Source organism: Cyanistes caeruleus, chromosome 17 (assembly GCF_971803275.1).
Source record: "Cyanistes caeruleus chromosome 17, bCyaCae1.hap1.1, whole genome shotgun sequence".
Lineage (NCBI taxonomy): Eukaryota > Metazoa > Chordata > Aves > Passeriformes > Paridae > Cyanistes > Cyanistes caeruleus.
This window is the reverse complement of record NC_141717.1, coordinates 11,662,522-11,687,870: the sequence shown is the minus strand read 5'-3', so window position 1 is coordinate 11,687,870 and position 25,349 is coordinate 11,662,522. Positions and strand designations below refer to the sequence as shown.

General features: G+C 50.2%; 1 protein-coding gene across 5 annotated transcripts; it reads left to right on the top strand.

Annotated features, from left to right (window-relative positions):
* The first annotated feature begins 319 nt into the window (after positions 1-319).
* Positions 320-24,736, top strand: MICALL2 (MICAL like 2). 5 transcript variants are annotated; one of them, XM_086854899.1, is made up of 18 exons: positions 2,730-2,797; positions 2,936-2,976; positions 7,276-7,324; positions 10,835-10,976; positions 13,413-13,573; positions 13,969-14,090; positions 14,452-15,123; positions 15,321-15,490; positions 16,368-16,440; positions 16,582-16,697; positions 17,230-17,379; positions 20,076-20,131; positions 20,621-20,744; positions 21,196-21,286; positions 21,644-21,717; positions 22,028-22,142; positions 23,035-23,081; positions 23,173-24,736. In XM_086854899.1, exons 4-18 carry the CDS (start codon positions 10,892-10,894, stop codon positions 23,256-23,258), a joined length of 2,142 nt encoding a protein of 713 aa, XP_086711025.1. In that variant the 5' UTR covers positions 2,730-2,797; positions 2,936-2,976; positions 7,276-7,324; positions 10,835-10,891; the 3' UTR covers positions 23,259-24,736. The 5 variants fall into 5 exon arrangements, with proteins under 5 accessions (XP_086711021.1, XP_086711025.1, XP_086711024.1 ...); XM_086854895.1 differs by lacking the exons at positions 2,730-2,797; positions 2,936-2,976 and adding an exon at positions 320-583; XM_086854898.1 differs by having other exon boundaries at positions 2,777-2,976.
* The last annotated feature ends 613 nt before the right edge of the window (positions 24,737-25,349 follow it).

The window sequence follows — 25,349 nt, the reverse complement described above, 5'->3', positions numbered from 1 at the left end:
GGATGTACCCGCACACCCAGCTCAGCGTTATCCAGCGGACACTTACATTTAGGCGATTTATGGTGCTTTTTAACTTTTCCTCCTGCACAAGGGGAGGAAACACCCTTCCCAGCGACTAAAGATGATTCACGCTGCCCTTCGGGCAGGACGTTCTGATGTTTTTGTGTGGGAGCAGAGGAAGGTTCCCCTGAGGCGCTGGGTCCGGGGGTGCCGCTCCCCGGGGCGAGCCGGCCCCACAGCCGCGCCTTCTCCGCCGCTTCTCCGCCGCTTCTCCGCCCCTCGCCCGCCTCTTTCCCCGCCTTCCTCCGCCGCTGCGGCCGTCCCCCGCCGGCTGCTCGGCCCGGGCTGGGCACGGTGCGGTGCGGAGGGTCCCCGGCCCTGCCCGGCCTGCCCGGCCTGCCCGGCCCCGCGGCGCAGGGCCCAGCGGCTCCCCGCGGGCCATGGCGGCCATCCAGAACCTGCAGCTGTGGTGCCGGCAGCAGTGCGAGGGCTACCGCGATGTCAGCATCACCAACATGACCACCTCGTTCCGCGACGGCCTCGCCTTCTGCGCCATCCTGCACCGACACCGTCCCGACCTCATGTGAGTACCGTGCTGGGTGTGCAGGGCCGCGCCGGGGCTGCCGGCTCGGCGGGCTGCGACCCCCGCTCGCTGCCCGGGACCTTGGCCGGGCTGCGGCCAGCCCGCCGTCCATCGAGCTGCGGACCCTGTGTCCTCTATCCTCACACTGATGGGCCATCCTGCTGTCCATCGAGCTGCGGGCCCTGTGTCCTCTATCCTCACACTGATGGGCATCCTGCTGTCCATCGAGCTGCGGACCCCATGTCCTCTATCCTCACACTGATGGGCCATCCTGCTGTCCATCGAGCTGCGGACCCTGTGTCCTCTATCCTCACACTGATGGGCCAGCCTGCCGTCCATCGAGCTGCGGACCCCATGTGCTCCATCCTCACATTGATGGGCCATCCTGCTGTCCATTGGGCTGTGGATGTGCTGTGGCCATCCCACTGTCCATTGGGCTGTGGATGTGCTGTGGCCATCCCACCATCCATCGAGCTGTGGATGCATTGTGGCCGTCCCACCATCCATTGGGCTGTGGATGTGCTGTGGCCATCCTGCTGTCCATCGAGCTGTGGATGTGCTGTGGCCATCCCACCATCCATCGAGCTGCATTGAGGTTCCCGGGTTCTCCATTTGCCCAAGAATCCTCTCCAGGCTGTGGCCATCCCGCCATCCATCAAGTTGTGGATGGTCTGCGGCTGTCCTGGCATCCACTGAGCTGTGGATCCTGGTCTTCCACCTTCCCTGGGCTCTTGCCCTACCTGTGGGCACATCACCAGCAGCGTTCTGCTCACACCCACGCTGAGAATCTCCAAGAGAAAAGCTCTGCTCTCCCAGCCTACGTGCTGGTTTTTTCCATTCATTTTTCCTTTTTCCCTTTTCTTCCTTCGGTAGCTGGATTATAAATGTTCTAAATGCGTCCTTTCCATTGCAAAACAAGTTCAGGCACTGATCTTTGGGGCAGCATTTCCTTCTTTGCTGTTGTGTTTGCTCTGGCTGGGCTCTCCTTGCTCAGCCCAACAGCAGTGCAGCGCTCACAAGTCGCGAGGTAAGGGCTATTTAAACAAAATGCAGTAAAAGGGCAGGGCCCCACAGCCACTGGATTCCTGCACATCCTTGTTTTACCCATCTAGAGCTCTGTCTGTGAGAAGTTAAGTGCTTTCCACTCCTTGCTGGTGCCATTACTGCTGCCCTGTGGGTTTTGAACTGACCCTGCCCAGATGTTAACATCTGGGAGGGTGAATGGCTAAAGGGAGTCATAGATCCTTTTTCATAGTTGGGTTTTTGAGATGAGGGGATTGAAGGGGAAGATGAACACAAGGGAGCACTGGGAAGAGTGCCCAGGAGTATTGATTTAAGCATTAGATCTCTCCTGGTCAGATGAGCCCAGCTGGGTGATGAACAGATTGGATGGTCTGTACTGCAGTTTTTCTCCTGTCCTATGTATTCTTCCTTTTTCTTCATATTCCCAGGACAGCCTGCTACATGGTTTTGTATGCAGACATCCCTCTTGCAGGTGTCTTGCTTCTGGTTGAACCCAAGAGAAGAGCTCTTATGTTCTTTCCTCTGTTGTCTTGAAACTTGACAGAAACTGGAGCAGGCTCAGGCAGCGGGAGGTTAGTTCAGGATCTCCAGGCACACTTTATTGTCCCAGTGCTTGGGCAGTCACCGTGGTGTTGCTGTGTATGACTTCCTGACATGCTGTCATGTTCATGTGACTCCAAATATTTCCTTTCCTTCCTTTGATTCAAAGTCCTAAAAATACAAAATGCTGGGGCAGAAAGGTTGAGGTGTTCTCGTGGAGGAGCTGTGCCTGCTTCCTGCAGCTGGTCCATCCGGAGCTCAGCTGTACACAGGGACTCAGCAATGTGAGAGCTGGAATAATCCTGTTGCCCAGTTTAGTGGGTTGTTTATAATCCTTGAACTGTGCAAAAAGGGCTGTGGATAGACATCTCTTAAATAAATTTTCCTGTGCTGAAGAGGGAAGATATTCCTTGAGGCATCTCTCTGTTCCCATTCATTTTCTTTTATGGTGGACATTCTGCCTGACTTTATTTGGGACATCACAGAAGCTCTTTCTGACTCAGAGCAGCTCAGCAGGGGCTGCCTGAAGGTTAAAGTAAGAGAAGCCTTTATTTGTGACCTCCTTCATCAGTGTCAGTGCAGTAATAGAGGAAAGCACTACGTGTGCCATTGACTGGACAAAGTCCTGCTGGAAGGAAGTGGTGCTTTCAGGTGGTTGGTGGCCAGGGTTGCCAGGTGCCATGTGTCAGATCCTGGGACAGAATATTTTCTGAATATATTCTGAATATTTTTGAATTGTGCAGACTCTCCATGTGTCCCTAAAAGCTTCTCTGAATGTTCCTGGTGCAGGGTACAACGGTGGAAAAGTGCAGCTGGGTGCAGATGTGACTGTGAGTTCTGCTTCCCAGGGGTCCATTCTGGGCTCCTGTCCTTGCTTCTACCAAAGGTCGTGGTTAAAGATTAAAAACAGACTGAAAGTAAAACTAAAAAGGGGTATTTGGTGTTTGGAGCACTTGGTGTATTTGCAGCATAGATCACTTGATTCAGTGACATGATTCAGTCACAGCGTCAGTTTTGCAACTGTCTTGGTTTACACAAGTTACATTCTTGGGCTGAGTGCAGGGGATTTCTCCTGCAGGAGCCTGAAAAATTACCAGGAAAACTTCAAGCTCAAAATATGGACATAAACATGGGCTTCTCTTGTGGGGTATGTGGCTGAGAGGACTGGCTGGTGTGGGTCTCTCCTTCCTTCCTGTTTTCTTGCTGGAAAACAAATGGAAAATATGATAACTTCTCTCAAACTTAGCCGATGTTGGCTTGTGTGTTACCAGTGAACAGGGCAAGCTGTGTAAAATTAGAAATGCATTTCCCACTCACTTCCCACTCATGCAAGGATGTTCAGGGGGAGTGGAGATCCATGCTGAATTACCATGGAAATCCACTTCTTTTTTGTCCCAGATGAAGAGTGCTTCAGAGTCAGTCCCAGCTGGGCACACATGCTGTGTCGGGCAGGCTCCAGCCTGTTTTCTGGGATGATTGTAGAGCATGGGGACATCTCTTGTCAGAAGCCTCATGGCAGTGTGGTAGGAGGCTGAGGTCAACACGTGGTGGTGAAGGTTGTGCAAGCTTCAGCCACGATTTTAGTGGCCTTGTCCTGATAAATGAGTTAGAAGAGGCAGGGGAGCTGTGCACACTCAGATATTAATGCCAGATGTCAAGGAAAGGTTTTCATTAAGATCTTTCTCTTCATCCAGGATTTGCTCTTTCCCAGACTGGTGTTCTGGGAATGGGCTGGTGGTGAAACCCCCCTTGGCAGCAGAGCAGCAGCGTGCTCTTTCCCCCAGCAGCATTTCCAGGTCACTGTCAGCTCAGCAGGGCAGGATGAGGTCACGCTGGCCCTGCTGGGGATGGCTTGGCTGCAGACTCTCTCCTCACTGGGGTGAGGCAGAGCCGCCTGCTTGGCTCGGTGGGTTTGTGGTTTGTGTGACAGGCGTGGGCAGGGGGAGGATGGCCCCGGGTTCATTTCTGCAGCAGTCACTTGCCAGGCAGAGCATGGCAGTGTGGAGCAGGCATTCCTGAGAGGAGGATGAGCACATGGGGGACATCCCCTGCCTGGAATTGCCAGCCTTGTCCCACCTCCCTGGCTTTGCATCTCCAGAAAGAGTGCAGCTGAAAGGTCCTGTTCCCAGCAGGGCATGCTGGATTTGAGCCCCCATCCAAGGACTGTGAGCTGGCAAGGGGTGCCTGACTCTTTTACAGTGATCCTTTTGATTGCACATCCTATTGTCTGTAGAGAAAATAGCACAAAAGTGCCAAAAAGCAGAAACTTTTTTGGTGCCGTCGAGGCTCTTGGTTTGTTTTTTTTCTCAGTCTGCTCCAAGGTCAAGTTTCCAATCAAGTTGGTGCTTGTAGCAACAGAGATTCTCCTGTGGAAGCACATGTGCCTTGCAGAGGACTGTGGCATGTTTGTGAGTGCTGGGTCTGTGCAGCTGGAGCAGGAGGTGGTCGTGGAGATTTGTGAGAATGAGAAATGCTCAGCCACTTATTTGCTAAGGGAAGCAGTTTTTTCGGAGCTGAAAACTTCTCTGCTATTCCTGTGCTAGTGAACTCCACTCTGATTTGTTTCCAGCACTGGAGGCCTCTCTTGGGTCACATTTATATTTTTCACATTTTCCAATTAATTCAGTTGCCTGTGTTTTCTCAGTGGAGAACTCCTACTTCCCTGTTTGTATTACCTTTGCTGTCTTAGGATTACATTGGTCCAGAGAGGTTTGATGTTCCAAGATAGAAGATGCACCAGCAAGATGAATTTCCAAAAGAAATATTAGATGTAAGCAGTTCACCTGACTAGCCAGGGAAAGAAAGATGCTGAGAAGTCAGGAGAGTCTTGAAATGACCAAATAACCTGGTTGTTTGCACTTTCTTTTGAGGAATAGAAAGGGATTTGAGACATTCACCATCAAAAGATTGGGTTTTTCAGGTCTCTGCTGCATGCCAGGGAGTGCACACACCACCACAGCAAACAGAACCTGGTGTGGCTGAAGGCCACTGACCGACAATAAATGGTAATTCCTGTGTCTTACATGTCAGAATGACCAAGGAAACTGGAGCTCCTCTTCATTCTTGCAGTGTTTTGCTGCATTTCCATACTACGGAGACTATGTGGGAACAGAACTGGGAGTGAGGCAAAGAGCTGAAATCACCTCCTTCAGCTGGGTCTTAAAAAAAGCCAGTTTTATGGCCTGACTTAACCCAAGGATGGTCATACCTATTGTTTCACTGAGACTTTTTTGGCACATGATCATTTTTGTTGCTCTTTCTAATCCATTGTCTAATTGTCTAATCCATTTCCAGGGAAGGGAAATCTTTGGGCAGGAGCACTGCTTGAAGAAAATCCTCTGCAATTCCCTTTGATTTTGCACAGGAAAGAGTCTGTGGTTTAGAGGTGGGATGTGCCTTGTCTTTACGTGCTCTTTGGGGGAGTTTAACCTCAGGCTCTTATCTGTCATTCTTTCTCTCCTTATCCCACGTAGCAATGCCAGATGTGGGAAGCAGGGAGGAGGCACAGGCTGTGCCATGGTGAGCAAGCCTGCTTAAGGTGCCTCTCTTATTTATGATGTAATGCTCTACTTTCTGTGCTGAGTAGATAAAGGACCTGGCTTGCTCCTTGCTGCTACAAGGAGTGGAAAAAGTTCCCCTGCTGCGATACAGATCGTGTGTTTCTCTCATGAATAGGTCGCTGCGAGCCAGCTTTGCCCTGGCTCTCAGAGTTACCCTGGCTCGCCCCAGAGGTGAGGGATGGGCTAAGAAGGTGGGTCCACACTGGGTATAAAGGTGCTACATTCAAAAAAATGCAAAGTTGGTGCTGTTTTCTGTTTGTCAGTGAGAATTCCCTCTCAGGTATCAGCTCAGCTCTGTGCCAGCAGACACAAGGATTGTAAGGTGAAACGGGGTTATCAGAAAGGCACTGACTCTGCCGACTTGCCTGGGCAGAAGGAAGCAGTGTTGGAGAGCAGGCCAGCCAGCCAGCAGCCAGTTTTGTATTCCCTGTTTAGCAAGTGCCAGTCAGTTTAAAACAAAGCTGATGATGGCTGTTTCCTAAGCAAGGGACACGCTCTGCTATGGGTGAGGGAGCACACTGTGTTGTGGCTCTGCTTCCAGTAGCACAAAGTCTCCCCTGTGCTTTCATCCCTGTCCCAGCACATCCCAGGATCTGAGTTCCCAGCACAGTGCAGAAGGAGTGGCATCTGGGTTGGACCAGGGAGAGGGAAAGCAAATCTGGGGAGAGGTGAAGAGGGAAGTGATGTCTGGGACAGCAGAAAGGAGTTGTTGACTTTGGCTTGGATTTGTGAACAGTAATTGTCACTTCCTTTTCAGTTACTGATTACTATCACAAATCAAAAGTTACAGCCCTAGGGAAAGCAGAGTAAGATTTCTCCTGGTAACTTTGGTGTTATCAGATGCAGTACGGTGTGGGCAGAGGTTTTCCCAGGCAGATCCCTGGTGCTGGTTTTGTGGAGTTCTGCCAGAGGGAAAAAGAGGATTTGAAGCCAGAACTCATGTGCTGCTGGACCCAGGAGCTTCTGAGATCAGAGGATATGGGTGTGTTGGAGAAGCATGTGATACATGCAGTGTGTGAGGGATCCAGGAGAGACCTCCTTGGAGCTGAGCTCTCTGTGTGGAGAAAACTTTCAAGTCAGGAGAAGAACATGGATGTGACTGGAAAGTACTTTTGGGGAGAGAGTGTTAATATCTGCCAGCAGGTATTGGTGTGTCTTTTTGAGGTGGGAGAGAAGCAAAGCTTTTCTGGGGGCCAAGAAACCACCCCATGAATTAGAGGTTGCTCCTGGATGTCTCAGTAGAACCCCTCAATCTGCCTGGGCTGTTTTTGCACCAACATGTCCTGTTCACAGACAGCTGTGGGAGTCAGCCCTGCAAAGGTAGATGTGCCAAAATTGTCTTGTGCTACCTGTGGGCAGATGTGTACCTGCTGCACATCTCTGTACTGGGTACAGCAGGTCTGTGACCCCCGGGTGGGATCTGCCACGCTGCCCTCTCTGGAGCTGCCCGAGGGTGAGATGGGGTGCTCTGTCCCCTGAGCCACTGAGGCTCCAAGAGGTTTGAGATCTGGAAGTGGAGCAGCTCACTCTACATCACCAACCTGAGATTTTTCTCTTTCTGTATTTCAGAAACTTCGACTCCCTCAGAAAAGAAAATGTATATGAGAACAACAAGTTGGTAAGTGACTTTTAATGTTTACTTTTGGTCTAATCCGTGACCTGGCACTTTGCTCATGTGATTTAGCAAAACAAAACCCTGCAAGACACACTGTGCCCATTGTGCTGTGTTCCAATCCTTTCCCTTATTCTGCACCTTCCAGTCTTCTCCTTTGAGCAGCAGTGTCCAGCCTGGCTGGCTGCTTGAGAGCACCCTTAGGCTGTTCATATTTCTTAGCTGGCCACACAGTGATGCCTGTTCCGTGTGTCCTGTGGCAGCAGGAGCTCAGGCAGAGGTGCTAGAGCTCAAAACACACGCATGTTGAGTTTGTGATGCTCCTGAGGGATAGAGCAGGAGCTGGGAATAAGCTGGTGTGAGAGGGGAAGCACAGGGAGTGTCCTCCCACTTCTGTTCCTTCCTGGTGCAGGGGATCAAGGTGGATACATCCTAAAACCTGATGCTGCCTGGACTTCACTCCAGCCTGGTATTTCTGAAGTTTCTCATGTTCTTTCACAAAGAAAATAGAAGTTAGGCAGGCCAACTCCCTCCTGCCCTGGATTCTAGCATGGTCTCAGTGATCCAGGGAAGGATTTTCCTCTCCCTCTCTCCATCACAGGAGGAGAGGCAGTGAAATATAACCCTTCTCTTCCCTTGGCATTGCTCCACACTGTTTCATGGCTGCTTGACAGGAGCTTGGGATATGAACAAACTATGGCAGCTTATCCTTGTCTAGGCTGGAGGAGTGACACACTCTCAGGCACTGAGCTGACTGAAGTGCTTCTTGCCTCTGGAAGAGCTGAACTTGTCCCCCCATGGCTCCTTAGCTTCTGCTCCCCTTCATCCCTGGCTGTGTCTGCAGCTCCCATGACAGAGCCTCTGTCCCCAGGCTGGGGCTGCAGCCTGTGAGCAGTTAGTGACACTCAGCCCTGTGTGTTCCTCTCCTCAAGGAGAGATCCAGAGCATGCATTTTGCCCTGGAAGTTTGCTATTTGGCAGGAGTCGGGCCTCTTTGCCATGGAAGCGTATCTTGGCTGAAGTGCTGAGGATCCCTGAGTGTTGCTCCTTGTCCAGCTGGGCTGATGGTGTCTGCTAGTGTCTGGGAAATGAGCTCTGTGAGCTGCCTCCTCTGCTTTTATTAATGAAAAGCTTCTTTGTGCTTCTCATAAAGAGTTGCTCCCCTCCTTTGTTGCAGTCTGTGTGTCCCCTCCTCCCCCTTTCTTAGCTTCTTTTATGTCCTTTGTTTTAATCTCTCTTCCTTACTCCACCTGCTGTGGGATGACTTGTCTGTGTTGTCCTTTCACTGCTGGTGTCCTGCAGCCTTGGCTGTGCTGTCCGTGGGATTGACCCTGCACCTCTCTGTGCTCCTGGGCTGCTCTCCATCCTAGCTCCTACACTTCCTTGCTCTGGCTATCCTTGGGATAAAAGTGGGCCTGATTTCTCCCAGCATTATTCCTCTGCTGTTGTCCAGACCCATCTTGATGCCTTACTCGTCAGAGGCTTCCCTTCAAGAGCTGTATTGTGCATGCAAAACAGACTTGTTTGAACTGCAATTTGTCATATAAGGTCATCTGTCAAGGAAGAATGGGTCACTCCTCAAGTGCCACAAGACCAACCCCAAACCCTAGAAAAATTTCAGCTGGTGGCATTTTTTTGCTGGAGATTTAAAAAATGTAGAAAGAGAAGGAAAGTTTCTAGAGGCCTTGGAGTTGGTGCTGGTGGATGGTGGTGTGGTGTAGCAGGTAGAGCATGTGCCAGAGGGAGCCTGTGCCAGGCCAGCTCAGGTGGCCTCGAGTATATCACTTTCCCATTTTGCATGGTCATGGCAGCAGTGGCACTTTCTTCCCCTGGAAAGCACTTGGAGCTGCACTATTGAAAAACATGATGCAAAAATGACACGTTGGTCCTTTAAAGGCCAGCCTGGGCAGGCAGGCAGAGGAGAAGGGCAACTGGGTCCTGTTAGGTGGTGAATGTGTTGGGTCTCCAGGCAAGAGCAGTTCCCAGGAACACGAGGATGCTGCAGGCACAGGGGACACCATGTCCTAATGCTGCTCTCTGCATTGCTCACCTGGCTCTGGCCAAACCAGGGGAGTGCACAGAGCATCCTGCTCTTTGTGGTCCCCTCGTGTGTGTTCTGTGCCCGTTGCCCCACTGTCACCCATGGCAGTGTGGCAGGAGGTGACATGACCTGTGTTCCCACTAAACCTCACACCAGGAATGTCCAGCAAGAAAACTCAACTGGTCAGACCAGTTGTGCAGCCAGTGCAGTGGGGAACACTCCAAAGAATATATTAAGTACCAGTTTACAAGACGGGAAAGGGCCAGGCTGGGCTGGCAGCTGGCATGACACAGCCGGTGGTAACTGGCTGAAAGCGTTTTTAATGTCAGCTCTTGTTACATTTTTACTGGGATACCCAATGGAAAAAAAATGGTAATTATCTTGCTGAAAAATAGTGGCTGTTTGTTTCTTCTGAGCAGAAATGGTTGGCTTGTACACCAGCACTGTGTGTGTCCGTGCCAGAGGTCAGATGCGGAGGGGTTTAATGTATTCAAGGGGTTTTTTAACTCTTTCCTGTGCACTTTAGCTGTAGCCTTCCTTGTGCCTCTGGTCCTGCAAGTGCTGTTTTCCTTTGCTGTATTGGCATTTCAACAGGGATGCTTCAAAGGGGGAGAAAAAGGATTTTTTCCCATAAGTTGGGAAGGAACAAGGCTGGAGAAGATCCTCAGTAAAAGCTCTAAACTGAGCTGAGCAAGGGTGAAGTTTGGATGTTGCAGGGTTTTTTTTTTTGTATTCTATTAAAGGCTTTTGTTCAGAGGCAAGAGAAAACAGCTTTTGCCTCCTTTACCTGCAGTTTCAAAGCACAGGACACCACAAAGAGGAATATCTACTCCAAATACATGTTAGGCAGCATGGAAACAGTTAAACTGGAAGAGAGCTATATATCAGGAATTCTGCACTACACCTTTTTTTCCCCCTTTCTGGTCTGGGAGATGGGGGTCTCTCCTGCAGCCCAAGATTTCCCATTTTCAGATGGAGAAGAGCAGGCAGTAGGAGGCAGGAAGCTTTAACATTTGCCCAGTACTCAGAGATGAAAGCTGCCTGCAAGCACCTAGCAGCCCACTGTTAATTGGGGAGTGCTCCAGGTTGGGCTGGGAGCCTGGAAACAAGTCTGCCAGCCTGGACTGACACATCCCCTTCTGCCAGGCCTGGCTCTCTGCAGCTGTGCACTCACACACACAGGCAGGCTGGAGGAAGAGCAAGGGAAGCCCAGGTGAGTTCCTGTGCAGTGAGCAATGGCCAGCTTGCCAGGCCAGATTTTTGGCTCCTTGCCTGGATTTCTCAAGGCAGTGGCTGGAAGCCATGACTCCGTTGGTTCCTATGATGTAGGAGTTAAACTGGTGCAGCTGTTCCCCAGAAGAGTTATTATTTGAGTGGGGCTGTTTGCAGTGCACTTTCTTACTTATGATGAGGAGCAGCTCTGCTGCCTGGCATGGACAAGACCCCTATACATTTATATTTTTCCCCCTTCTCCAGGCATTTCGAGTGGCAGAGGAGGAGCTGGGGATCCCAGCCTTGCTGGATGCAGAGGATATGGTTGCTCTGAAGGTACCAGACAGGCTGAGTATCCTCACCTACGTTTCCCAGTATTATAATTACTTCCATGGACGGTCTCCTAGTAAGTACCATATTCCCTGGAGGGGTGGGAAGGACCAGGGCTTAATTTCATGCTTTCCTTTGCCACCTAACAAGCTTGGAAAAGCAAAATAGACTTCACAGAGGCCTTTTTGATACCAGAACTATTTCACTGGAGGGATCTGAGCTCTTTGCACACCAGCCTGCAGTTGCACCAGTGCTTTTGGAAGGGTACAGGGTCATGTCTTGTCTTTGAAACTACTGCCTTAAAATTTAAAACAGTCTAAAATTTCTTATGGTCCAGCCAGAGAGGAGCACTGAATGTTCCTCTCCATGGTCCCCACCTCACCTTTCCATTCTCAAGCACCTCCACCCCTGTTCCAGTCTTTGGCACACCTGAGGGCTGATGAGACCATGGAATAGAACAAGGCTGAGCTTGTCTGTGAGGCTGTGCCAATGTGACAGCATCAGTGGTAGGGCTTGTACAGCACAGCAGCACTGATAGAAGGAAGGAGAAGAAAATTACCACCCTAACTGACATAATTGTGATAGAAATTCTGTCAAACATAAAGCAGGCCACAGAGCTGCCAAGGCATTATATTCACATACTGGAGAGTTTAGCTGGGCTCACAGGAGCATTATTGTAGTCTTGGTTTATATTTGGCTTTAAGCTCACACAAAATGAAGTAATATGATAGACCAATTTTACAGGCTTCCCCAGAGGAAACTTTAGAAAGTGGGACATAAATGACTTAACTGGTTAAGGTGAATCTAAATGGAGAGATATGTATTGAAAACGTCCTACGTCTTGGAAAGAAAGCACAATTCACTCAGAGCTGACTTTAATGTTTAAACCCTTCCTACTTCTCCACCTCTTTACACATTTAATCATGCTTTTTCTCTCCCTCCACAACTTCTTCCCTCCCCTCTTCACTTTTTATTTCTTGTTTTAAAACCGTTCTGATTGAAATCAAACAAGTTCCATTGTGCCAAGTGGTGAGAATCTGGGTCAGGTTGGGGTCTTTGTCCCCTCCCCCTGTATCTTGTTTACCACGTCACCAAGCACAGCACATTTTTATACTCTCTAGTGTCCCACAAAACACTTTGGTCGCATTCCTGTTGCTGGGGTGAATGTGAATGTCTGAAAATGAGCCCAGCCTGGAATGTGCCCTCTGACACCAAGCAGAATCATGGAGTCACAGTCGTGCCCTTCAGATGGGTTCCAGCAGGACCATGAGATAAGCAGGACACAGGAGGACAGAGAGGGTGGGCAGACAATGTTCTAGTGAGGTCATGCTTTTGTGGATGAGTAGAATTGAAGCCACCCATCTTTGTGGTGGGCTTTGGGAATTCAGTAAATGGCACAAGTAGGAAGTGAGGGGACAGTCTGAGCCTGAACTCTTTACTGGGTCAGCTGTCCCCTGGTCCCTGCAGCAGGAGCCCTGGGTGTTTATTTGGAGAGTTGGCTTTCTTGAGGGCAGACTGCTGGGAACTGGGCCCCCTCTCTGCTCCCTGCCCTTTCTGTGTTTACTGAGCAGGGTATAATCTCTTTTCAGATGAGTGGCCATTTAAGTGTCACTTGGAAAGTGAAGCTGTGGCTCGAATATCCCACAAGGAACACAGAGACATTCTCATTCAGAATAGGAAGTGGTACAAGAATAACATCCCAGTGAGACACTTGGGGTTTGTGTCTGTAAAAACTTTGCACAAAACCTTATTTCCCAAGGAAGTTTTCCTGCACTTCCTAGGGCACAGGGCACCATTCCCTGCTTGACTGAAATGTGTTGGAAATTCTCTTTTCTCCACTTGTAGTGAATTTTGAGAGGTTCTTTTTCATCTGCAAAGAAAAGAGAATAGGCATTTTCAGGCTGCTTGTGGCAGTGCTTTCCACATCAGCACCTCTATGGCACCTCCAAGTCTTTGCAGAATTACCCATTTTTAATGGTCATTTCCACATTCAACAAGGCTGTTTGCTCTGTGGGAGTCCCAGCTGGGATGTGGGATGGACACTTGCAGCAGTGAATGTTCAGGCTATGTAGGAAGTCTGGAGCACAGCAACTTGAATGAATCAAACTCTCTGTGCTTCATCTCCTTAGCCATAACACCTCTGCCTGTTCCAGCAGGGCCTGTTTCAGTCAGGATCAGTTCCAGCCAAACTGTGGGCTGGAATTGAAAGCCCAAGGTCTTGTTCTCACCATCAATGGATGGCAGTTTGCATTTCGTCACTTTTGCATTTTTCATGTTGAAATTCCCTGAGAAGAGAAAAATCAGCAATTTCTGGATGTTGTTGCAATTCACTTGTTGCTTCTTGCCCCTCAGTTCAGTACAGAATTGCTCAAGAAGGAAGTCTGTGTCTCCTTGTGTGCTTTTCATGTTATCCATCAGGCACCTTAGGATAGCCTTACTTTGTGAATTATTCCTAAACCTGTGAGTTTTCCTTATGTTTCCTTAAAAATATTCCCTTCTTCCATTCATCCAGTTGGAGGCATGGCTGGAATCAAGCGTCCTTCCTCTGAATCTCCAGAGCAGCATCCTGGGAAGAAAAATGCTCCAGAGCCTCCTAAGCCAGTGCCACCAAAACTGCCTCCTGCCCACCCACCAGCCAGAGCTAAGCCAAAGGAAACCTCCCCAGTTACCACAGTAAGAAATGTGGGCTTGGAGGGATATTTTTACGGGATGTAGTGTTATTTTTGGTATAAAACATTGATCCAATTACTGGATATGGTTTCAAAGCAGAGCAGGGATGAAAATGGGGTAGAAGCCCTTTCCCAGCTATTTTAAATCAGAGACCTCTGCCTTTGTAGGCAGACAGGGCACCCAGGTCCTCTGGCTTTGTGGGAACATATTCCCCATACTATTCCAAGGGCTGTTCCTCTTCTATGACTTCTGTGACAAAGGGATTAGAGGGAGAGGGGATTTCCTGGATGTCACTTCTCTGTCCTGGCTGTGCATGCCAAACACTCGCCTTCTTGGGAGATTTGTAGCTGTGTCCAGGGCCATGGTCCTGTCTGCTCACCCATTGCTTCTCCCCACAGAAAAGGGTCCTGGCAGAGAGTGGGAATGTCCCCAGCAGCAGCTGTGGGGTCTGTGGGAAACACGTGCACCTGGTGCAGCGCTACTTGGTCGATGGGAAGCTCTATCACAGGAACTGCTTCAGGTACAGCAGCTCTTCAAGCAGGGCCACAGCCCTGGGGGTCACAGAGGGCCAGCCTGGTTCCTTTGGGACTGGAGAGAGTGGTGTGGCACATTTTTTTCAGAGTGGAGGCAACCTGGGCTTGCTCTTGACCTGTGTGAAAGGGAAACTGTCTCCACAGGTCTGTGTTGATCTACACCTTTCCTGCTTCAGGCTGTGCTATCAACAGCTCTTGTTCTGGTGCCTGAGGAATGTGCACACAGGGTCTGCTCACTGCCAGTGTGGTGCCTTCACCCTCCTGTGGATGGTGGAGTTGTGCCTGCACTCCCAGCTGTGTGTCTCCCAGCACTCTGGAGGATGTTTCCTGAGACTTTTGTATTCACAGGTGCAGGCAGTGTTGGAACTTGCTTCTTCCTGGAAGCTACAAAGCTGGGCCTGAGCCCAGTACGTTCATCTGTACCAGCCACCAGCAGCCAGACAATGTCCAGATCTCTGGTCTCCACAGTACTGGGAAAAAACCTGACAGTACCCCAGCCCCTACTGCTGCCAGGGCGTTCCAGAAAGCAGCAGAACCCAAGAAACCGGAGCAGGTGTTGAAGAAACCCAGCCAGGAAGGGCTCTCTAATTCAACCAAGCCATCTGTTTCATCTTCTGGAAGCTCTGGCTTCAGAAGTGTAAATACTTCATGGGCCTCCTCAGCTGTAAATAAATCAGATGACTGCAAGGGTGCCTCGTTGGGGAATAAAACAGATCTCCATGAAGGCACCCCATCGAAGCCCCCTTGGACATCCTCCACAACAAAAACACAGCAAGCCCGAGAAAATTTTTTTCGGTCATTTGAGTCTTCCATCAACAAATCTTCTGACACTCAAAAACAAGTCCAGTCTCCTCATGGCCTTGATAAAACTGCCCCTGCCAGAAGCACTGCTGAGGTCAGTCGAGTGAATGCTGGGAAGGATCAGGCACGTAATCATATTATACAGGCTCTGTCTGCATCAAGCACTTCTCCAAACAGGCCAGGAGGATTCTGTTCCACTGGCTCCTCAGCACCTGGCAGGTAAACACTATTTCTCTTTCCCTTTTTACTGCTAACATGTTCTTGGGATAATTTGCAGAAGCCCCTGTATCTTTCTTTGCTTTGTCCTGACTGCTCTTGTGGCTCAGTGTAGAGGGACACATACAAATCTTTGGAACAGAGGCAAACAAAAAGGTCCATCCTTTCAAAAAGACTCATTAAGTTGTTCTTTTTTGCAGTGGCAAGTTTTCTCCCACCAGTTCTCAGAGTCCAGCTCCAAAAACACAGTCCAGCAAAACAGGGTACACAGCACCAAAGCAGGAAAAGATTACAGACCCCGTACCCAAGAGCCAGGCTGCCAACAAACCTGTTGATTCTTTGCACAAGCCAGAGTCAAAAGGCATCAAAGGTGAGGATGAATGATTCACACAATTTTGCCTGGACACAGCACTCCAACTTCATGCCTTCCTTTTGGACCAGTACAGCAAATATGTCCATGACTCCTGTCCTGTGTGTCTGTACCACCATGTAAGGGTTTTCTGAGCTCTGGGGCTCAACCCACCTCCATTTATCCCTGTGCAATTGCTCCCTCTAGCATGGCCAGTTCTACTGCTCTGAGAATCTCCAGGTATCTGAAGTTGTACTTGCTGTCATCAAACACTGGGATCGTGGTGGCTTTCAAAGTGGCTCAGGTTTTCCCAGGTGGGAGACCTTGCCAGAACTTTGGGATGATTTTTTGATAGCAGTTGCAGGTCATCCAGCCTCCTTGTCTGTTTTGAACCAAGCGTCCACCATGGTGACTTAGCAGTGGGCCAGGGGATGATATTCTGGGGGTTCCCAGTGTCTCAGGCACTTTCAGGTGGCCGGTATTTTTTTGGGCCAGAAGAAGTGTCTGTTTGCAGTTTGCTGTGACATTGTGGGTTTTTTTGTCTCTGCCTCTTCCTGCCCCAGCCTTTGGTCTCTGAGATCTCAGCTGTTTGTGTTGTATTGCTGTTGAATGTGCCTGTTCATGTACTCTGTGGCTGAATTTCTGTAACTGTGTAGGTTTTCAGGAATTTGATCTGAAAGGGACAAAATGCCGCTGAGATTACTTACTACCTATCATATCTGAATCTATCCATGTTAAACTTGTTGAGCTGCTGCTGGTTTGCTGCAAATACATCATAGTACCTGCCCCAGTGCATGGCTTATCTCCTAGGGGTCTCCTGAGACTCAAATCTGGCTTGTTTCTTTTTATTGGATGTTTTTGTTCTTGTTTATTTACCTTGCTATGTTCTTTTCTTCAGGAAGCACAAATGTTACTGACAAGTCTGAGAGCCCAGAAGGGTGGAGATCTCGGTTGAAGCCTGTAGCCAACAAGTGAGTGTCTTTGGAGCTGGTGGGTTTCCCTGACAAGTGTGACCACCCCAGGGGGAGATCCACACCAGCATGTCCAGAACTTTTCCTGTGGACCATTCTGCAAGAGGGATTGTTTCCTACCTTTGTCTTTTTGCTTTGCAGGGACCAAGATGTCTCTAAGAAACCTACTGATAACTCCCAGGTGGGAACAGGGAGCCCAGCACACAAGGAGCCAAAGCCAAGCCCATTAGTTGTCCCACCAGCAAAGCAGGACTCTGGTATGAAGGATAAAAGCTTTGCCTTCATTTTGCTTATCAGGAAGGGGACAGGCATTGGTACTGCAAGGTCAATGTGAGGAATGTGTTGGTGGAGACTGTGCCTTCTTTCAGGGATCTTTGCTCTCTGCACCTGCTTTAGCCTTGTGGTGCCATCATTTTGTGCCTTTGATGGGTGGTCTCCCATCCTTCCCCAAGGAGAGGGACTCAGGCTCCACAGAGCTCCCTTCTTCTGCAAACAGCCAGCAAGATCTCTCTTGCATGATCGTGTCATGTTGAGAAATCTTAGTGATGGCTCCCAACTGTTTTATTCTTCTCCCAAATATTTATTTTCCCCTTACTCTGGCCTTGTAATGAGTGTTTTCTCCCTGTTTTCTTTGGGCTTATGCCCTTCATCATCATCAAGAGAGGAGGACTAGGACTAGAAATGGAGTTTGGTAGGGGCGAGTGCCAGAGACATTTGGCAATAAAAGGATTTTTATGAGTTGAGGGTTGAAATTTCTTATCCAAAACCTGTCTGTGCTTCTTAATCCAGCTTCATCTGGTGGATTCACAAAGAAGTTGTTGATTCCCAGCTCAGATCTTATCAGGAGCTGTCAAAATTCAAAGCAAGACTGGAAGGATCCTGGAGAGTCTGCCAAGAAGGAGGAAGATGGCAACCAGTTGAAAACAAACACTGCTACGTGTAAGATTTCTTTTGACTAAAGTCACTCTCTCTTCTGCACTGTGAGGGGACAGCCTGAGTGGTCAGTATGGGATATGTGTCCCAGAGTTTTCTGTGGCTAACCCTGTGGCTGCTGTCACGGGGGCAGAATCTGTGTAATTAATTTTTATTAGCCAGCTTGGCCTAAGCAGGAAGCAGCAAGGCCAGAGAATTCAGTGGGAAAGGAAGAAATTGAAATAGGAATTTTTCAAGGTCACTGCCCTGTCATTCTTTAGACTTAGTGCTATGAAGAGGACCATCTCCTAATTTGGGCAACTGGGGTCTAGTTGATGTCTCTGTTCCTCTTCAGTTGAGTGGCTTTTGGAAATAAAAGGAATGCAGAGAACTGTCATCCAGAGACTCCAGCTGGCACCACCCACAGGAGCAGGAGCCAAGGCTGCTGTTTCTTTGATTTTCAAAGATGTCCTGACCAGTTTGTCCCTACTCTTAATCCAGTTTCTTACTCCTGTTCCTTCAGACACAGCTTTACTGTGCACCTCTCCTCCAATGCCCAGTTAGTTATCCTTGCTCTGACATATCCCACCGCAATGCTAAGGAAATTTTCTGGAACACACCTGATGTTTTCTGCTGTTCTGTTTGCTCAGCTTCTTCATCTCCCCTTTTCTTACCCCATCATGCTGTGTTTTACCTGCCTGGAGTAGAAGATTCCCACAGCAGGGCTCAGTCCTGCCCCTGATTTTTGTCTTGGAGCAAGCAGGATGGGTCCTGATGGCTCAATGGCCTCATGCTTTATTTTTGTCAGCTGGTTCCAGCATTGTCCTTAGCCAGCACCTTTGACAGCTACCAAACATTCAATCTCCAGTTATGTTGTCTTTTTTAAAAGTTTGGTGCCTCCTTTGCCAGCTTTTTCCCAAAAAATCCAGCTGCTCTTTCCCCAGACTCAGCCCCAGGGCTCAGCATCAGTCTCTCCCAGGAAGTGAGCTGTTAAGATAAGGGAGGTTGGGTTTATTTTATATCTGTCTTTCTAAATGTTAGTGATTGCCATGGGGGAGGCCTATTGGGAAATTTTCCTGGCAGTCTCCCCCCACTTTTCCCCACCTGAAAGTCTGGTTCCTGTTGCTGTCACTGGGCAGGCTGTGGGTTAGGGACAGAGCTGTTGTTTCCTCTCTAGATTTTTACCTCAGCACTCAGAGAGAGCTGTGAACAGTCAGCTGCCGTTCCTGCCCTCAGTCCTGGGTTTGTGTTGAGCTGTGGATGGTGAGCATTTCTGTAGATCATTCACTTTCTTTGGTGGTAGGTGGTGGATTCTGTTGAGAAATGAGGCTCCAGGGTTTTCCTACCAACTGTCCTACTTCCAGCTTGCTGGCAAGCAGCCAAGCCATCCTGTGTCTGCCAAGCCACAACCTGAGGGTATCAGGGGATATCAGATCCTGAGCTGGTCACAGGGTGTCATTTTACAGGCTCTTCCCCTCCAGTGACTGTGGCCTCTCCATCAGTGGTGCAGCTTTCTGCCTTGGTTGGAGGTGCTGCAGAGGCCCCTCAGAACGAGCCCCGAGATGCAGGACTGAGCTGGGAGAGAGGTGCTGTTTAGGCAGGCAGCTCCAGGCAGGACAGGTCCCTTCTGCAGGAATCTTTAAGATAAGTGGCAGGCAGTGCACAGGCAGCAAAGCAGCAGCATCCAGGGGGAAGAGATCCCTGATGGAGGCCAGCAGTGCAGGAGCAACACAGCCACATCCAGCATCTTCTCCTTTTGCACTCTTCCTAGAAAGCACAATAGAGCTGGACAGGAGCTGGGCAACTGGAGAGCTGTCCTTGAGCTCTTCCTCAATCTCCAGAGACTCAGGAGCCTCCCCTAGTCTGTCTGTCCTGTATTTCTCCTTGTGTGTGCTGAGCCTGCATCGCTGCTGCCTTTGTTACAGCCGTGCTCTTTTGATAGTAGAGTTTTCCTTCCTTATCACATCATCCACTCACGCCTCTGTTCTCTCTCTGTGGTAATTATCCAGCCCAGCCCCTCGGGTATCCAAATACCTCACACTCTTCTGTAGTTATCCTTGCAGCACAGTTGGGCAGAGGAAGCTGAGGCACAGTGGAACAAATACACATTGCTTAAGGATTGATTTTAATAGGTGTCCAGGGCCTAAATAATGCTGTGTAGTGGGGCCTAAGGGACTTCTCACCTAGGAAGTGTTTTGTGGGAGGAATTGAACCTTAGTTTTCTGAGATCTACACTGAGGCCCCCTAGACCATCTTTGTTTCATCAGCATTTACTAATACTCCTTTGTAAAAGAGCACTAGAGGGACATATTTTAGTATGTCTTGCTGTTTCCTGTGACAGTAACCCAGTCTTTCTGTGCTATCCTTTGGAAGCTTAATAAGGAATGGGTTTTGCCACAACAAATAAGGAATGGGTTTGAACAAGATAGTGAATGAACACAGAAGTCAGTATTCTTGGGTGGAAGTTCCAAAGTCACACCTGAATTAGGTGACTGTCTATACCCTGGGGTTGAAAGCAGAAACCTGTGACCTGAGTGACAAGCCACAAGGAGGCTGTGAGAATATGTCTTTTACTTTGGTCAGGCATGTGGATGCATGTGTATCATCTGTGACCTCTGTTGGGTAGCTGGGACCTGTTGTGCTCTGATGGTGTAGGCACTGTCCCACACCATAAAATTATTTAAAGGCTGTGACATTCTTTGATTGTTTTTTCTCCCTTCTAGTTAAACCCCCTGTACCAAAAAGCAAAGGCAAGCTTGAAGTGGTGTCCCCAACCAAGGTATGTCTGGAAACCAGGTATAAGGGGAGCAGGCTGGGGTTGTTGAATATCCTTCTGGAGTGGTTGTCTAGATATATCTAAGTTTGCCATATTGGGAGGGTTTATTTGGATACCCCAGGAAAGGGTGAAAGGCTCTGGGGCAGACACAAGGTGGAGAAGCTGCTGGTTATCTTCCATGCAGGGAGACAATCAGAGCCGGAATGATACAGAGCCAAACAAAACTATGGTAGACATTGCACTCCCCACAGAAGGAGGGAGAATGTCTGCAGACTGACTGAGTGGGTGGAGTTACCACTGACAGCAGCTGTGTCACAGCCTTGCAGTGGCCACCACTCTGTGCTGAGCAGCCAGCTCTGCACCTCTGCTGACCTGGCCCTCCCAGCCTGTGCCTCTGTAGTTGGGCTCTTTATGCCCTTTTAAATCTCTGTTGTGACCTCAGGCAGTCTGAGGGTTGCTGAGCTGTATTTGGTCCTACAATTTTTTTCCTAGCTGCACCCAGACTACCTCCCTGAGGAGAAAATCCAGGAGAAGGTTCGTGACATCGAGAAGCAGCTGGACGAGCTGGAATTGAAAGGAGTGGATCTGGAGAAGCAGCTGCGTGCCTGCGAGGGAGGTAAAGGAGACCTGGTGCCAGTCTGCTGTGGTGGGGAGGTGTGGGGCTCATGCCCTACCCCTGGGCACTCTTGGCTCCATCTTTAGGAGCTCAGGCTACATGTGAGACACCAGGTTGCCAGAGGTACATGTTATACAAAGATACAGCCCAGGCAATTTTGAACCTTCTCTGGCTGCTTTTTAACATAATTTTTGAGCAAGATCTGTTAATTTGGCTGAGGATCAGAGAGTTTTGGGAGTCCTGTAGCAGAGTATCCATAAGCAGCATCCTTGAATCCACAGGGAGTGAGTGACCTGCATCCCTTGTACCCAGGAGCTCCAAAGATTTCCTGTTTTCACTTGAGGTTGCCTGGTGCTCACATAAGTCATCCTAGGCTCCCCCTCAAAAGATGGTGTGTTTGAGCCAGGGCGCCTGAACTGATGCAGCTTCTTGGCCTTTGTCTCCTCTATAGATGAGTCTGAGGATGCCCTTATGGTGGACTGGTTCAAACTGATCCATAAGAAACAGCTGCTGCTCCGACAGGAATCGGAGCTGATGTACAAGTGAGTACAACCACAAATTCACCTGCCTGCTTGTGCACTTCCTGTGAAGGAGAGGGAGTGTGGCAGCCCTAAAAATGATGTGCCAGTTGGTGGGATGAGAAAGGTTGAGGTGTCTCTGGGAGAACTGCCAGCATCATGATGTGTTAGCTGGTGGGCCTTTGAGCACCCAGGGTCTGTGAAGAGCGTGTGAGGAGGGAAGCTTCAGAAATGTGATGGTCAGGAAGAAGATTTCTCCTGACCCACCAGCCCCTGCCCAGGTGGTGGGAAACACAGAGATGAGGCTTTAGCATGGCAGGAGAAAGATCCAACCCTGGGGCATGGCAGGGCAGGACACACCACTTCTGTCATTCCTTCCAGGATGAAGCAGCAGAACCTGGAGGAGCAGCAGTGGAATATTGAGATGGAGCTGCGAAGCCTTATGAGCAAACCAGGTAAGGAGTGGCCACACTGGGAGTCCTGCTGGCCCCAAGAGCAGCCTCCACTTAGTGTGCCAGCCCTGGGATGTCCTTCAGATCTGAAGGCACTGCCAGGGATTGTGGGTGCACTGCAAGTGTCCCCTGACTGTGGCCATCCCCTGTCAGGTGCAGGCTCCCTGTGACATCCAGCCCACCTCTGCTTTGTGAGGGGATGTAGAAGTGTGAGAACAGTAAAATTAGTCTTGCTGGAGCAGGGTGGAGGCAGGAGCCACAGTGGGGAGGTAGTGCCTGTAGCTGTGAGACGGGCTTCCCTTGTCTTGTGCAGAGGAGCTGAAGACACCCAGGGAGAAGGAGCAAGAGAAAGAGCTGCTGGAGTCGTACCTAAACACAGTCAATGATCGGAATAATATTGTGGATTGCCTGGATGAGGACAGACTCAGGTGAGGGTGCTCAGATGGTGGGAAATGAGCCAACACTACTGTATTTCCTCTGCTGTCCAGGCTGTAGGGGTGGATGAGTGGCTGTAGTCCAGACTTCTGCTCCGTGAGAGGTGGGTGGTCACCTGTCATCAGCCATCTTGTCCTAAATGCTGCTGTCTTTGCATTCTTGGCAGCTGTTGGAAAGAGATCAGGACCACAGCCCTGTTCTCTCTCAAGCTAAAGCTGCTGTGAGGGCTGTGAAAATGTGGGATGTGGGGGAAGAGAGGGGGAGGCTGGAGATGGGGAGGCTGGAGGCAGTGTGAGAGATGCAGGAGGAATCTGGGAACACGAAGTCAGGAATGTGCTGGTCTGCTGCAGCAAGTGAAAGAACAACTGTAGCCAAGAAATGTATCCTCCCAAGTTCAAAGGAAGACTGCTGTGTCAAGTAGCTGGATTTGTGCCTCCTGATGCCGAGAACAGCCTCCATTTCTTGACCTCAGAGCACCAGCTCCTGCTTGTGGATTCTGGTACTGGCCAGGACAAGGGGGTGATAGCAGTGTGCTTGTCCCTGATGGCAGTGAGAACCTCTGCAGCACTACTGTGTCTCAACTTCATTCAGCTCCTCGGGTGTGGTGGTGTCTCAGCACTCCATGAACTCAGATGATTCATCAGCCAGCTGTGAGAAAATCTGGAAATCCCCTCACAGGCCCTTGCTTTCAAGGGAACCAAAAGAATTTGCTAATGTCTAAGACTAACTCTTGGGGTTTTTTTTTCCTGTAGCCTTCTCAGGGTTTGCTGTGGAGGTTGGTAATTTCTTACTGAGGAATAAGAGCAGTATTTGCATGGGCTTTGTTATCTACCAGATTGTCATGAACACAGCACAGTTTTCTAATACTGTGCTGTTCCATTACAGAGAGAAAGAGGAAGACCAGATGTTGGCAGACATGATACAGAGGCTGGGTAAGGGCCCTTTCTCCTCTTGCAGAGCAGCACTGGGGCGCTCTGGGGCTGTGGGTTTCAACTTGCTCTGTGTCTGCTCCCTCTCCTGCAGATGGATCTCTTGAGAGCCAGGAGCCAGAGAGGAAGAAGAACAAGTTCCGCTTATCCAAAATATGGAAGCAGAAAAAACAAGAGTAAAGCTCAGGAGCTTGATGTTCCTTTTCCCAGTAGCCCAGAGAGAACCATCAAAGGTGTGGTCCTTCCTCAGTGCTGCTTTCTTGGAGCTGAGCAGGACTGTGAGAGGCCCCAAGAGACCCATCTAAGGTGTGGTCCTTCCTGAGTGCTGCTTTCCTGGAGCTCCTGAACTGTGAGGGGCTCCTCTGCTCCCTGATGTTTGACTGCAGGTTTGCTGACCAAAGGGACAGTGTGAATCCCCTCTGGCCCTGGTATGGGGCCTGGGGATACCTTTCCCAGCAGATGGACTTCTAAGAGTTTTCCTTCTTTGGCTCTGGGTCAGAGCTGGTTCAGCCTGGTTGCCACTCAGGAGGGCAGGGCTCAGTTTGCCCACCCAGTCCTGAATGCAGGAGCACAGCCCTGCATGGCACCTCACTGTGCCATACCTGTCACCAGGGCTGCACCCAGGACGCTGCACTGGGCTGTGGATGCTGTCCTTGCCTCCCTCCCTCTCTGCTTGTGCTGTGGCTCTTTGGCCAAGATCAGAGATGCAGAGAGGGAGATGCTACAGGGCAAGAGGGGTTGATGGTTTCCCTCTTATCACCAGTGCATGCTGTAGGCTCCATGTCTGGGGGAAGCAGAGAGCAGAACCATCTCTGTGTCTGTGGTGTGGGATGTTCTCGACCCACAGCAGTTTCAGCAATAGTGATTTGTTTCCAGACCTCTTTTGGAAGTTGCTGTAGGCTGATTTCTTCAAGCCATGAGAGGCTGCTCACTGCTTCATTCCCTCTGTGGGGGAGATTTGTAGCCTCCTTATTTCTCTGACTGCTCAGTGAAGCAGCATTCTCGTTGTCTGTGGCCTATCCTGATGAAAATGAACAGAAGTATTATTTTAATAACGTGGTGCTAATTGGAAGCACAAGGGAATTCATGGGTTTTACTCACCCCTGAGTCTTCTGCACAGGAGCAATATTTCAGCGCCTGTGCTCCATCCCTGGACAGTGCTCTCAAGGGGTGTTGTGGGTCACCTTGGTGAGACCAAGAGCATAGGAGCAGTTTCTGGGCTGTTGCAGGAGGCCTTTCCACTGTTCCTCCGTCCAGTGTCTGCAGCCAGAGCGTGCCCTGAGTGTACCCTCTCTTCCCAGTCAGCCTGGGGAGCAGCGATGGAGGCAGCCATGGAAAGAGCAGATTAATTCATGATGCCTCCGGTCTGTGTGGACCTCCTCCCTCCACGCCGGGTCCTCGAGGTTTCTCGGGTCCTGTGGGGCAGCAGGAGCAGGGGTTTTGCTGGAGGAGGTTTGGTCCCGCTGTGCCGGCGGCAGAGCCGAGGCAATGTGTCCCTTTCCCACGAGGTGGCAGTGGGACTCTCCAGCCCGGGCAGGGATGCGCTCGGGCTGGGACCCGATGCCCCAGGGGCTTCCTGCAGCCCACGGGGGGGACCATGGGGGGGGATACCCCGTACCTGCATATGCTTTTGCCCAATAAAGAATTACTGGAGCAAATTTCAGCATCCCGGTGTGATTTGGGGGTACTGGGGATATGGTGTCCTGGTCACTGTGAGCACTGATAGTCCCTCCCTGGAGCTTGGTGTAGCTGTGAAGGAGCAATCCTTGCCCAGAGCCTGCAGGGCAGCTGCACGTCCTGGGGGAGCAGAGGCACCAAGGGGTTTTTCACTGGCTTTGTTTAGGTGTCAAACTCACCTCTGCTCTCAGGTAAATACAATTTCCCCCTTCCTGCTTTAGCATCACACATGTCCCAAAGCCTGTAGGGTCCCAGCCTGGCCAGCAGATGTGGGAGGAACAAGAGGCAGAGCTTGTTCTGCCAGAGCTGAACCGTGGCATTGGTGACACGAGTGGCAGAACCGCGGTGTCACCGGGTTCTGTGCCACCACACTCTGCTCCATGCTGGCCTGTGCTTACCCAGAGGGGAAGACACTGGTTTGTGGGGACATGCTGGCCACAGGGGCTGGCATGCTGTGCCTTGCCAGCCTGGTTTGCATGTCTGGAAGCTCTGTCTTTTCTGGGGCTGTGTGTAAACATGAGGGGAGGGAGGAGGGCTCCTCTTCCAGACCTGGGCAGTAGCAGCAAATCCCCAGAACTAAACCTGCCTTTGTGG

Coding starts and splice junctions, on each gene's coding strand:
- MICALL2 (XM_086854895.1), top strand. CDS start 441: ATGGCGGCCATCCAGAACCTGCAGCTGTGGTGCCGGCAGCAGTGCGAG. Junction 13,574..13,968: donor AAACCTCCCCAGTTACCACA/GTAAGAAATGTG, acceptor TTCTCCCCACAG/AAAAGGGTCCTGGCAGAGAG. Junction 16,441..16,581: donor TTGAAGCCTGTAGCCAACAA/GTGAGTGTCTTT, acceptor TTTGCTTTGCAG/GGACCAAGATGTCTCTAAGA.